Source organism: Arvicola amphibius, chromosome 11 (genome assembly GCF_903992535.2).
Source record: "Arvicola amphibius chromosome 11, mArvAmp1.2, whole genome shotgun sequence".
NCBI lineage: Eukaryota > Metazoa > Chordata > Mammalia > Rodentia > Cricetidae > Arvicola > Arvicola amphibius.
In genome coordinates this window covers 2,243,373-2,258,312 of record NC_052057.2, presented here as the reverse complement: position 1 = coordinate 2,258,312, position 14,940 = coordinate 2,243,373, and the positions used below count along the sequence as shown (strand labels likewise).

The 14,940-nt window shown below is 43.5% G+C and overlaps 1 protein-coding gene across 4 annotated transcripts in view; it reads right to left on the bottom strand.

The window, feature by feature from the left end:
* The window catches only part of Arfip1 (ADP ribosylation factor interacting protein 1), a 69,807-nt gene that overhangs the window by 28,487 nt on the left and 26,380 nt on the right, over positions 1-14,940 (bottom strand). For all 4 annotated transcript variants that reach the window (XM_038347902.2, XM_038347900.2, XM_038347904.2 and 1 more), the window contains 3 exons: positions 11,560-11,668; positions 5,928-6,023; positions 4,245-4,357 (listed from right to left, as the gene is read on the bottom strand). In XM_038347902.2, coding sequence (XP_038203830.1) covers positions 4,245-4,357; positions 5,928-6,023; positions 11,560-11,668 — 318 coding nt within the window. The remainder of the gene's footprint in view (positions 1-4,244; positions 4,358-5,927; positions 6,024-11,559; positions 11,669-14,940) is intronic.

Sequence of the window (14,940 nt, the reverse complement as noted above, 5' to 3'; positions counted from 1 at the left end):
CCTACACTACAGTGCATGGCCCAGCTCTGTCCCGTGGGTGCGCCATAGCAGGCGGAACACTGCTCCCCTATTTATAGGCCTGCCTAAAAACTACGACTGAGCTAAGGAAGTTCTGACACACTCCCAGATAGTACATACCAGCCAAGTGATTTCCACATAATCACTTTCAGGTTTACTGCTGTTGGATAAAGTATTGAGAGCCACGGGGATACTGACAGTTCTGTAGAACAGCGCGACTGTTGATGTGAGGAAACAAGACTGCCACAGTGGCCCTCTCTTACTGGTTACTTTCCCATCTCTCCCTAAGTAATTTGCGTGTGTTTGGGAAGGGAGAATGAAAGGAAAGAGATGGGGAGGGGAAAGAAACAGGAAGAAGATAAGGAAGAGAGAGCAGAAATTCCCCAAGTTCAGCATAGTATAAAACTGTTAATCTATTCTGTCTTGGAAACATCACTTTTTATGTATCAGGAGTTCAAGACACCTGTGATCCTAATTTAAAAAAAATACAAAAGAGCAAATAAAACACCCCAGACAGCAGCAGCAGCAGCAACAACAAAAGGTGGTAGTAAATCATATAACCTTTAAATATGATATTTATTACATTTTCCAAAGTTCCAGGAAGAGGTGCGTGGAGGAAGAGCTGAGTGAACAAGGGTGCAGCCGCATCAAGGACACCAGAGGCTCAGACTCAGGGGAAATGGCAAAGACTTTTCCCAGGAGGAAGGCTTAGAGGATGACAAACCCTTCCTCTGGTCTGTGTGTGGATCTGAGTGTGTGCAGAGAATCCCCACCACAGGTTTCCCACCCAGGATGTACACAGTATGAAAACTGTTCCCCTACAAAGACCGCTCATACTGGGCTAAGCCAGCTACCCCAGTGCCCTGCCTCCTTGTTTATCTGCACGCATTGAGCAAGCTCCCTGCTCAATTCTATATGACAGGCATGCTAAGCTCCTGGGGTGCTGAAGCCCTTCAGAGAGCCCAGTCCACCCCATCCCAGCTTTTCTGTCTGCTCGTTTGTCTTTTCTTTATTCTCTTAATCAGGTCAAATCCCTGGAGCCATGAGAACGGATGAGGCAACAGGATTAAATAACAGCAAGAAAAGGTACTTACTGCCACACCTGACGATCTGAGTCTGATCCCCGGGACACTCATGGTGGAGTGAGAGAACTGACCCCAGCAAGTTGTCCTCTGACCTCACAGGTGCACTATGGCATGCGCCCATGTGTGCGTGCACGTGCATGCGTGCACACACACAGAGAGACACACACAGTCCCTCTAAATAAATAAAACTATTCTAGAAGACAAAAGTCAAAATAGAAAAGTAGAAAAGCTTAACCGGAGACACCGACTTCAAGGAGAAAACACTGATCACATGTGCTAGCTGAGCCGGTGGCAAGACAAAAGAGACGGCCCTCGCTCCTGGAGTCCCTGTTAGAGACTTCCACTATCTGCCAGTCAAAGCATACTGCCTTCCACTGCAGCCCAGACATGGAAATCTGCTGAGAGGCAAGATCTGATAATGAGACTGCTAAAGGAAACTGCTTCAGAATTTAGAGAATGACTTTAAAAAAGTATTTCATTGATGTGGGAGTCCTCTCTGTGTGCTGTGATTACCATTAATGAATAAAGAAAATGCTTTAGACCTATAGCAAGGCAGAACTTAGTTTAGGCAGGGAAAGCTAGGCTGAATGCTGGGAGGAAGAAGGGCGGAGTCAGGGAGAAGCCATGGAGCCTCTGCCAGAGAGAGACAGGCTGAAACTTTGCTGGTCGGCCACGACCTTGTGGTGAGCACAGATTAATAGAAATGGGTTAAATTAATATGCAAGAGTTGGCCAATAAGAAGCTAGAGCTAATGGTCCAAACAGTGATTTAATTAGTACAGTTTCTGTGTGATTATTTCAGGGCTAAGAGGTCAGGACAAACAAGAGACTCCTTGCAACATTTCATTATTTAGGAAAGATATCAACTATGAGAGCTTGAAGCTGAGACTGCTTATGAGGGGGGATGAGGGTTCAAACAAACAAACAAAAAAGTTTTCAAACAGGGCAAACAGCAACACCTGCCTCAAAGAGACGGGAAGGCAGGCAGGATGGACTGAGAGACTAAAACACACGCCAGAAGGAACTTCCAGTTTAGGTCTTGAATCCATCTTCTCAAATTAATTTCCTTACTTTCATCTGAAGAAATACTTGAATATTAGGTTAATAAATAAAGGTTAATATCTTTAAAAATAGATTAATACCCTGTTTTATTTATTTCTTTTTATTAGTCTGCTTTTGTTTCTTTTCCTAGTCTATGATAGAGTTTTTTTGTGAAAATCTTTTTGTTTTTTTTTTTTTAAAGACCGGAGCTCAGTGAGGTATGAAAATCACACAAGCAAAAGGACAGGAATTCCAAGCAGCTGGCGAATGGCCCTCTGCAGCTACAGGATTACCTCAGGGATTCCTGGGTAATGTGGTATGGATGAGACCTGTAGACAAAAGCAGTAACTGATAGAGCAGGTAAGGCGGCTGAGGGTCATGCTGTTCTGAAGACAATGGGGATCTGCTGACTAGGTTTAAAGTAACAATGACCACACCACAAGAGGACTGGCAATGACCACACCACAAGAGGACTGGCTGGTAATTGTAATCACAGTGAGAGCATAATAAAGATATGAGCCAGGACTGAAAGCTGGAACAGAAGAAAAGAAAACAAAGGGAGAATCCACAGGATTCATGACTGATTAGATATGTAGGATCAACAGAGGAAGGGATGAGGATTTCCACTTATCAGTACTTGTACTGTGAGAACATAAAGGCAAGAATCATATATCCCTACCCCTGAGAACGGAGGGGTGAGGACGGTGAATGTAGGAATTCCTTTTGGCAGAGTACCGCCAGTATTTCTCAGGCCGTGTGATGACATGAACTAAACAGCTTTAGGAAAGATTCATATAGCAGATTTCAAAGAACTGTTATCTTATTAAGAAAACTTTGGGGGCTGGAGAGATGGTTCGGTAGTTAAGAACACTTGCGGCTCTTGCAGAGGACCCAGGTTCAGTTCCCAGCATCCACACCCCCTATCCCAGCAGACCTGGTGCCCTCTCCTGACAGGCACATAGCACATAAATGGTACATGTATTTACATGCAGGAAAAACACTCACACACAAAAATAAATAAATCTAAACAAAATCAAGACAACTTGTTATAGGGTGCTGGCCTAGCATACATAAGTTCAACCCCCCCATGTGGCAAGAAAGGCGGTATTTTTATAGAGGGTTTCAGGTTGTATTTTAAATCTATTAATTGAAAGAATAATTTCACTCTGCTTTAGTCTTGAGAAGACACGTAAGAGGAAACTGCTGTGTGTAAAAATGTAGACAGTTTTGACCTGCCAATCACAGACTTACAGCCAACTCAAAACAGCACTGTGCTCATGCTGCAGCCCAAGCTGTCGGGCTTTTCATTTTAAGGATTCCATGACTTGTAGCGTCTGATCCCTATGAAGGTTTGTGGCTTGGATGGTTTGTACTGTATCAATGTGCTGTAGATGTAAACACCAGCTTGTTTTACGGTTCATTAGGGGAACAGCGATGCTGAATTTATAACCTGTGCTTCCTGTACAGTTACAAATTATTATTACAAGATCACAGAGTTTCCCACTTTGAAGAACTAGTGTACTATACAATATCACGGTGAGGCCACACTCAGGGGCATGAGTCTATAGTCCAGGTAGCTCAGGAGGCTGAACTCAAAGGATCCCTTGGTCCCAGAAAGGGGAGCCCTGGCTGGCCAATGACGTGAGACTCTGTCTCTGAACAAGTCAATGAATTACCAGAAAAGGAGAGCGAATGAGTGCATCTACAGTAGCTCTACAGTTAAAGGTATTCTGAGACTTGTGTGTGTGTTGAGACAGTCTCCAGATGCAGCCCTGACTGGCCTGGAAGGCAGAACAAGCCTCCTCGGGCTTTGGCCCCCTAAGTGCTAGAATTACAGGCATACATGCATGTTTGTTTGTTTTACATATGTGTATTATTTGTCAGAGTTAAGTGTTTTAGTCTTTTTTAATCTTTTATATACTAAATTTTAAATTATACATAAAGACAAATAATGGAACCAATATTTTATTTCCAAATTGCATGTCCATTTTTGATGGTATTTTTCATGTTTGTATAAGAATGATAAATATGATAATGGGAATAACATATAAATGAAAAGTCTTGGAGACAGTTAGGGTAGAAATATTTAAAAATTACAAACCTTGTATGTGTTGAGACTCCATTTTCTAACAAGTTCTAATTTTTCCATTGCAGGATTTTTAATTTCATCTGCTAGAATAACTGCTCCACCTTTTGTGTGTGTTCTCTGGCCACCTGCATGATCATAACAAAAGACAAAAGCAAAATCCAGATAAACTCAGGGCATGAGAGAAAAAAATAAAACCTGATGCCATTCACCTGAACTATGTAATCATAAAAACCACAAAGGTTCCTACTGCATGAAGAAGTATAGAGCCTCTAGAACCACGTAGGATAATTTCCTAATCATTTACAAATATTTTTTGTCCATTAAACAAACGTGGTTTCTCAAACTTTAGGAAACAAATTCTGTTTCAAACTTACCTTAAAAAACAAAAACAGTGAATGTCTGGCTGGTGTGTGGGACACTTACTCTGTAAAGGGCCTCTATACCAGCGCTGGGCTCACCTTCAGATCTCTATACCAGAGCAGGGCGCACGCTCAGATCCCTATACCAGCGCCGGGCGCATGTTCAGATCCCTATTCCAGCGCCGGGTGCACGTTCAGATGCCTATACCAGCGCCGGGCTCACCTTCAGATCTCTATACCAGCGCCGGGCGCACGCTCAGATCCCTATACCAGCGCCGGGCGCACGCTCAGATCCCTATACCAGCGCCGGGCGCATGTTCAGATGCCTATACCAGCGCCGGGCGCACCTTCAGATCTCTATACCAGCGCCGGGCGCACCTTCAGATCCCTATACCAGCGCTGGGCGCACGTACAGATCACACCCACGGCTGGGTGTGGTGGTGCAGGTCAGTAGCCCTAGCACAGATGGTGGTGAGGGGCTCAGCCAGCCTAGCTGATGTGATGAGCTCCAGGCTTAGCCAAAGACACTGAAGGGCGATGGTGTAAGACAACCATGGCTGGCCTTTGGACTACAATGCACATATATGTGCAGGCACACACACACACACACCAAGAATCAGGGTGTGCAGGTACACACACACACACACACACACACACACCAAGAATCAGGGTGTGCATAAATTTTCTTCTCCCACTTCTTCCAATAGCCAGATTGCTTTTAGTATAGCTTTACCATAGACCTAAGAATCAGAGCAATGCAAAAATAAAACACTAATGCTATACAAAGAAATAAGTGTGGTTTTCATGTTTTGATTTTGAAAGTGTCCCTTTATATGGCTCAGGTTAGCCCTGAACTCTTCAGCCTCAACCTTCCCAATGCTGAGATTACAGGCGAGTACTAATAATCCAGCCTATTTTCAGTATTTTGTTGCAATCACAAACTATCTGTATGCTGAGGCTGGCAAGAATACACAACCTTCCCACGTGACCCATTCTCAATAACACGACTGTCAAAGTTCCCTTCCTGCTGGCAGAGGGCAGAGCTGCAAAGCCGAGAGGTTAGAATCAAGTAAGTGGACCTATACCAACCAGAGAAGAGAATGAATTAAAACAAATTACATTTTACTTTGTTTTTAACCTTTAAAAATTATTAAATTTCAGGTCTGAGATGCAAACAAATTGCTTTGAAAGGACAGGCGGCAGCTAGAAAAATAATTTCTGTTATCGTTAGAGAAAGCGGCAGCAACAGCCACAGCAGCCAGAAGAGCGCATGCCTAGAAACACAGAGCAAGGCTGGCTTCAGCAGCAGAGGCCCTTCAGTATGATCAGTGAATACCTGCAGAGACAGTTAGGTCACCTCCTTGTTGAGCCAGCTGACCAGCTGCAACCCTGCTGGGAGACAGAATGGATGGCAAAGGTGGCGCTGAGGAACCTGGAAAGGGCAGACATTAAACTGTAAAATCCACTTCCTCCTCCACACGTGAGACATCTACTGACGATTCCTTTAACACGGTCAGACAGTGCGGTTAAGATTACAATTAATATGCCTGCTCTCCTGTGGGAAAAGACGGTGCTTCATGTTTGCAAAGCAAGTGCTCTTACTCACTGAGCTCTAGTCGAGAATATTTCAAAGCCTATAATAAAATATTATTTCAATTACAATCTTCCCAGGTTTTCTGGATAAAATTTATATCAAATTCATTCATGACAGGAATGACTCAATATCTACTTTATATATAATTAGCAAGAAATGTACATATCCCATACACACATAAACAAGACAGCCTTCAGTTGTAATAGTATGAAAATCTGCTTACATTGAATTCAAGTATACGTCAGACCTAAAGAGACTACCACTATCGTATAGAGATATATGTCTCTTTGAAGCTACTGAATTACAGAACTTAAAACTAGACTGGCTGAGCAGGGCAGTGGTGGCGCACACTTTTAATCCCAGCACTCGGGAGGCAGAGGCAGGCAGATCTTTATGAGTTCAAGGCCAACCTGGTCTACAAGAGCTAGTCCCAGGACAGTCTCCAAAGCTACAGAGAAACCCTGTCTAAAAATCAAAAACAAACAAAAACCTAGACTGGCTGATAGACATCAATTAGTCTGAACAGTCACAATAAAGTTTACAAAGAATGAGGTTCAGGAGGTCAAACAGCTTTGTATGGGGAAGTTCACAATCCACACAACAGGATCTCCATTATCAAATTAATACTCAGTCTACATGGAAGACATTTCAACAGGCTGTCCAGTCTAAAAGCCACGTTATACAAAGACCATCTCTATTGTCTAAGGCACAGGGTTCCCATCATAAGGAAGCAGTAAACACAAAGGAACCAACGACCAGAGTTCCGTGTCTGCTGACCTCAGGAACAGAGCTCCGCTGTTCTATTATTACAGTTCATTAATATCTCAGAGAAATGACGTCACAACACAGGACGTGTGGCAAATGGGGCGGGACTTCAGTTGTCTGCCTTGCCTTCAGAGGTGCCTACCATTTCCCGTATTTTCAGAACTGCAAGCCTTTAGATTTGTGGCTTAAATTAGCCTCCCAACTAAACTTAGCTATCAAAGGCGCTCACTAATTCCCACAAAATACTCTTAAGAATCCAAACTCATGAGGCTGGACATGGAGGTACACACCCTATTCCTAGGACCCAGGAGAGGCGCCTGACGCAGGATTGTCATTTTGGGCCACCCTGAACTATACCTGACTGTAAGACCTTTTCTCCCAAAAGAAAAAACAGAACATAAAACTTTGTTGTTTTCTTTTTTAATAGTTGCTGCCTTTTAAGCTGCAGCTGTCCTAGTTGCAATTTTAACTCCGCAGCTACCAGCAACACTGCAGGAGCTGCAGCCTGAGGAAAGTCTGTTCCCGGGACACAGACTCTTTCAAAGCTACAAAGGGAACTTATCCAGATGTCTGTCCCTCTAAAGAGCTCAGGACTCAAAGGCGGAGGTGGAACCCTGCTCCCCGGAGAGGCTGAGCAGCCGCAGCTCACCTAGCTCTTCCCCTCCCATCTCCCGAGAAATCCTCCTGTTTTTTCCTCACCCCCTCATAATAAATCCTTCTCCCCCAGGTTCCTCCTCCCTACAACTTCCAGTCAGCTAATTGCTGACTCAGCCTCCCAACCACTGGTGAAATTTTCTTAATCAAACACATCTTTGCATCATTAAACAAATGTTCCAGAGCATAAACAAAAGCAATGCCCCTTAAAATGATATTCTACAACAGAACTTAAAGATCTTGCTAACTGACTAAGTTTGGTGGAATCAGCCAGTGTCCTCTCAACAGAACAACTCTCATTTAGAAAACAACAACAACTTGGGGGCCAAGCATTCGTCCTTGTCAGGAGCTTGGGTTTACTTTTGACTGTGTTGTTACTGATCCTGCCACATTTTTGTTGTTGACCAGGTCTAAATATTCATTGTTGTTTTTAAGCTAAATTTAGGTATAATTTTTAAACTTTAGGAACAAGTAGAAAAGTATATTGTTAATTATGTAATAACTAGTCAGCCTTGTGTCCAGAGAGCTAACAATGACCTAATACCTCTAAAGCTTCCCCTAAGACTCATGTCATTCATTCCAGTGCTCATTCCTATACACATCTTAAAACAAGTGCCCTTAAGACAGCTGTGCCTTTCTCATAGGTGCTGAACTAGTGTGAGTACGCAGAATTCTCTTATGAACACACTGATCTGACCAGTAAAGCACTGTAGGCTAAAACAAGCTTTATAAGCTCAGTTCAAAGAGATGAACTACTCCCATCAGCACAAAACATACTCTCATTCCAATTTGAGTATTAGAACGTCTTTACAATCAAGTGAAACTGGCTGACATTTTAATGTTCATGTACTGCAGATTACCATATTCATTCAGTCCAATTATTCTACAACCCTGTTACTTACAGGGGAAAAGATTAAATCAAATGTCACACAAATAATTTCATTAAAAATAATGAAACTATCTACACAACACATTGGTTTTGTGATGAGACTGAACAGAGCCATGGTATCTGGCAGAGACAGAGTCCGGAGTGAGGGCTGCAGTAACTGTCTGTACACAGTCAGGGGCTGTTATCTGAGCCGCTCTTCCTGAAGGACTCACAGAGCCTTTGCCCGGCTTGGTCTCCAGGCAAACCTGGCAAACTAGGAGGTCTCATGTGGCCGAGAACTGCTTAGTGGTGGTTTAGTGCACAGAAACTGACTTGCTAAAAGAAAGGCTTCTGCAAAGCTACTGTTCAGTTCATCGGAGCTGATCCACCTGCTGCTGTTGCTAACCCATGAAACACCCTGAAGTGTCTCTCCTCCACAGATCCGACCCATGTAGCCAGAACACCATGTTGACATTAACATTTGAAATTGGGGCTGGGATGTAGCCTAATGGTAGAGCACTTGACTCATATGTACAGGGTCCTGAGATCAACTCCCAGTATGGCAAAAATAAGTATCGACTGATCAAAAATTGGTGTCAAATTATGTAAAGTAAGTCAATAAGCAATCATAATTTTAGGCATTTAGTCAACCCTTTCAAAGACAAAGAACCCTGCATGAGAATACTACAGAGAATGAACCGGAGATTGCATCTGTCTGTCGTGTGTGTGTGTGTGTGTGTGTGTGTTGTGTGTGTGTGTGTGTGTGTGTGTGTGTGTGAGAGAGAGAGAGAGAGAGAGAGAGAGAGAGAGAGAGAGAGAGAGAGAGAGAGAGAGAGAGAGAGAGAACCTGTTGTTCCTTTGTAGATGCTGTCCACTGTGTGTTTCTCACTGAACTGACAAGGCCGGTGGCTGTACCTCCTGATGCCTCCTGCCTGGCTCAGGGGCAAGCCTGGCATTTTAGCACAGTTTCTAGAAATCAAACTCAGGTCTCTACCTTATACATTGAGCACTTCACCAACCAAACCATCTTCCGAGCCTTAAAACTGTATTTTTTATTTTAAACACACACACACACACACACACACACACACACACACACACACTCATTGTGGGGGGTAGGCAGTCATGAGGAGGTCAGACGACAGTTCGCAGGTGTTAGTTCTCTTGTTCTATGATGTACTTAGGGTGTCAGGCTTGGTGGCAAGTGTCTTTACCTGCTGAGGCATTTCATTAGCCCCAAACTACTTTTTAATAAACATGTCTGGATTTTTGTTTTCAAGAGTTTTGCAGATATGTACTGTTAAAATACTGACATAGCTCAGGAGGCAGAGGCAGGAGGATCTCTGTGAGCTTGAGGCAAGCCTGGTCAACAGAACAACAGGACAGCCAGAGTTACATAGAGAAATCCTGTCTGGTCTTGAAAAACCAAAAACTAGGGGAAAGAAAAAGAAAGGCTACCACAGTTGCTTCCTTTGTGCAGCTTCCCTTTTTAACAGGGTCAGAAGGAAAGGAAAACAGCACCACTAAGCCGATCGCTCACTCCCAGCTGACAGTTCAGAATGCAACGTTGGGTCTCTTTCCAAGACTCATATATTCAAGACCAAATATATTCAAAATCTAAACTGCCCTTGAATTAAGAGCTGGCCAATGATACAATAAATCTGCCAAGGCAAGGAGACCTATTGGTCTAATTATCTGTCCTTAAAAAGGCTGTTTACAAGACTGGCCTTTGTCCAGATGTTGAGAAGATGACTTTAAAAAGCTCCTTCCAGAAGGCTTGGGCCCAGGGCCGAAACTGTTCACACAAACAGTGTGGTAGGGTTGAGTGTCTATAGACTTCTGTTAAGTCTAGAATATTGAGGGTGTTCACAGGAAGCCCGTGTGTGGAGTCCTAACAAAAGCCCTGTATACTAAGTGCTCAATGAGCTTCCCCTAGCAGCCACACTTGGAGTTTGTTGCCACAACTCACAATGAAGGAGTTAACAGTCCCTGGCATCGGCACTAGAAGACCTTGAAGTTGCTGCCTTACTGAGCACTGGTGGCTGTCCCTGTAGTAAGCCACGGTGTGAGTGCTGGCTGAGACTGAATGTCAAGGTGATCTCACAATTCCCTATTTCTTTTGAAATCTATAATCTGTATTTATATAAATCAATACAGTTACAATTTCTGTGGTTACAAGCTAAAAGTATCTAAGTTAATCTCTTGAAATAATTTTACAGCTTGATTTAACAATATTTTAAAATTAATATTAAAAGTATTCCTTAAGCAGCAAGCTGAAGAAAGGGGCTGAAGGGGCTGAAGGGGCTGAAGGGGTTGAAGGGGCTGAAGGGGCTGAAGGGGTTAAAGAGGCTGAAGGGGCTGAAGGGGCTGAAGGGGTTGAAGAGGCTGAAGGGGCTGAAGGGGCTGAGGGGCTGAAGGGGTGAGGGGCTGAAGGGGCTGAGGGGCTGAGGGGCTGAAGGGGCTGAGGGGCTGAAGGGGCTGAAGGGGCTGAAGGGGCTGAAGGGGTTGAAGAGGCTGAAGGGGCTGAAGGGGCTGAGGGGCTGAAGGGGCTGAGGGGCTGAAGGGGCTGAAGGGGCTGAAGGGGCTGAAGGGGCTGAGGGGCTGAGGGGCTGAAGGGGCTGAGGGGCTGAAGGGGCTGAGGGAAGTGTGCGTGAGTGGTAGGCTGTGTCTAGTGTGTGGGCCATAGGCTGCATCCTGAAATGGTAGGCAGTAAAATTATACATACTGGCATACTCATATAAAGACCGGGGAAATGATTCTTAAGTTATTTAAATAGAAGAGAAAGATGATTTTGCTTATGATCACTTTTCATCACAGAATTTTTTATTTTTTTGAGACAGGGTTTCTCTGTGTAACAAACATCCCTGGCTATCCTGAAACTCACTTTGCAGACCAGGCTAGATTCAAAATGCACAGAGATCCGCCTGTCTCTGCCTCCCGAGTGCTGGGAATAAAGGCGTGCACCACCACCACCCAACTCTTCATCACAGAATTAGAGGACTCAACTCTTGTCTTCTTGAGCAGAACTGGCTCTTTCTGAGCCTCCCCTCCTCCACTTCAGCCATCTCTACAATATGTGGTTCTTACCTTGGGACGCGCCTGCTTCATTAATCCCCTCTTTGGTGCTGTCAAAGCCATGAGAGGTAATCTGAGTTTCTGAGAGTCCAAGTCCAGATGGTAATGAACGCTTCAAATCCTAGTAACATTTGAACAAAAGAGAAAAAGAGCTCATATCACATAGTATTTCAGAATTGTGTCTTTAACTACATTTTATGATATTTTTCTCTTTCTACAGATTATCCTTAAATTGGCATGGCATTCTGTGACGATCAAAAGCTGCAAGATTTGCTATTAGGTGGTACAATGCATGCCAAACACAACATACCTTTACACCGATCAGGTTAAGGTATCAGGACACGGAAGGTTGGAGAGATGGGAATGAGGGTAAGGCAGGATGTATCTCAGTCTAACAAAGACCCTTGTAGAGGAGGCAGGAAACTCTGGGCAGTCATTATCACATTACTGTCAAAGCAGGGAGGACAGCAAGGAAGCATCCAGGGCCAATGCAGTTAAAGTCTCCACTGAGAGATGGGGGAGCAGGAATTAGGAAAAGGCCAGACAAAATAGGAAGTTTAATCCCAACTAAAAGTGGGTTAAATAGTAGATGTGATTGGTGAAATAGTGGATTGATTTGGTGAAAGAACTACTTTAAGAATATTAATTTGGGGCACATGTAAGGACAGCTTAAGACTTAGAAGTTATGGGGTGGTGGTGGCACACACCTTTAATCCCAGCCCTCGGGAGGCAGAGACAGGCGGATCTCTGTGAGTTTGAGGCCAGCCTGGTCTACAGAGAGAGTTCCAGGACAGCCAAGGTTGTTACATGGAGAAACTCTATTTTCAATCCCCCCCCCCAAAAAAAAGAAGTTAGAAGCTAAGGTCAAGACCAATCATAAACTAAAGTTTGAGAAGTAGAATCCCCTCCCCCAAAAGATGAAGTTCAAGATTAATTAAAAGTAAAACGTGTGATGAAATTCTGCTACATGTTCAGTATCATAATAAGTGGAATAACTGTGTCTGGTACATACAACCGGCATGAGCACAACACAAGACAGGAGTAAGGCGAGTCAGTGTAAACACAGCTGATTTCCTAAGACAGACAGGAGGAGCAAGGTACGTCAGTGTCAGCAGAGCTGATTCCCAGCAACTCTACGCTGCTGCTGGAATAAAAACATTTAGCACAGGTTAACTGACATCTGTGAGAGCAACAGGGTTTGAAGACAGCGTTTTGAATGCCTGTTGAAGACCTCTCTAAACTGATTCCGTTAGCCCTTAAATGTACCCACTAAGTTTGTCTTCTCAAGGCACTGGCAACCCTTAGCTCATTTTCTCGATCTTTCCATTGTTATCAGTGTGGAACCTGGCAACAAACACAAGTGGAAAAAATGTAACAAATAAGACTAAGTTTACCATCCTTACACTTCTGGGGAAAAGCATTTGCTCCAAATCTATTTTGAGAATGAAAACATTTCCCGAGGGTGGACTTCTAAGGAAGGTCTTCTCTGGAGACTAACCATGCCTTTCTCTGCTTTGAGATTACTCTGCATAAACCTGATGAATGGCTGTGCCACTAGTGTCCTTAGTGTACCCCTAAGCATTTAAAGAAATACAAGATCTAAAATTTACTTTTATTATACAGACAGGACTTTGCTATTCTACCTCATGCTGGCCTTGAACCTACAACCCTTCTACTTAACCTCTGGAGTGCTGGGACGATACCTGTGTCACTACATCTGGACATCTGGCTTAGCATACATGGCTTGTAACTAAACACACAAGAATTGAAGCTATTCCCACCTCGGGATATCCCTGCTTTAATATTGCTCATGATTATCCTTTTATACTCTGCTAAGCCATTTTAATAACTGAAATATTAAAATTCTTTTTGTTGTTGTTTTGTTTTTGAGACAGGGCTTCTCTGTGTAACAGCCCTGGCTGTCCTGGAACTCACTTTGTAGACCAGGCTGGCTTCTGCCTCCTGAGTTTTGAGATTAATGGTGTATGCCACTACCACCCGGCTAAAATTCATTTTTAAGATTTTCCCTAAGAACAGAAGACTAAATATGCCTTAATTGACTCCTATTGGTTTTATGGATGTGCAGCTGTATATAAACCTAAACTCTTCCCTTACTGCAGTGATTTTCTGCTTTACTTTTAAAACATCTCTGCTTAGTTTTGAAAAACCCTGTTCTACTTATTCAGCCTTAAATCTCGTAACTTTCTAGCTAGACCAGTTACTGAGTAATTAATCTCAGTACATTAAGTGGATGGAGCATGCCCGGGAACAGCTTCTTAATCCCACAGTCCTCAGCCCAGACATTTCCCCACACTGCTGTCCTCACTGGTGTTACAGCAAGGTGTGCCTCAAGTGACTTGTTACTAATAGTGACTGAAACAAGGACGTCCACGTCTGTGTGAGGAGCACTACAGGGGGGCCGAGGCCATCTCTGCATTATAAGATGCTCTGCAGATGAGAGTGACTTGTTACTAATAGTCCACGTCTGTGTGAGGAGCACTACGGGGGGGGGGGGCCGGGGCCATCTCTGCATTATAAGATGCTCTCCAGATGAGAACACGGGTGGGACCTCAGAAGGAAAACAAAGCTGCTTGTCAGGAAGGAGTCAGTTCTGATTCCAAGTGGATTCATTACTTTAAAAAACAAGATCAATAATCCACTGGATGCAATGGCTGCAACATTTGCTCCGAGGTCCACGCAGATAATCCTGAGCTGGGAACCTGGCTGAGTCACTTAATGACCACGTGATCCCAGGCAGCTTCTCTAACTTGTTGAGTTTCTTTATTATAAAATGGAGATAACTGAGGGTTAATAATGCTTACCTCACAGACAACACACAAAGAGCACGAAGGACAATACCCTCTCGTATTAATTTATAAACAGAACTCTGTTGAATGTTTGAAGTGGGATCAATAGAGGATTATATAAATTTTCACATGATTTAGGAGGAGTGATTATTACTTTAGGAATGACAAAGACAGGAGAAGACACCAAAATCATTAGTGTACCTCCTTATCATCTCCACAAACATGGAATTATAAGCACTCATCCTTGACCCATCGTTAAGCAATACACTTAACAATGCCATCTTAATTATATTAGGGCATGCCTATACTTTAAAACTGCCATATAATTAACTTCTAATATTCACCGACTCTCCCTAGGACACCTACAAAGAGCTTCTAAGTCTGAGCTTGAAGTCCTAAAATGTGACCCTCTAGACGGGTGCGGTGCACATGCTTGTGAAACCCAGGAGCTGCGTGGCGAGAACACATCTCAAAGATAATAAATGAGAGTACACATTTAAAATATAAGATGGTAATATATGTAGCAGAAACTGCCCATAAATATGAAAACATAGGACAGTCGGTCTTTAAAGGTAGAGTTTGCTTC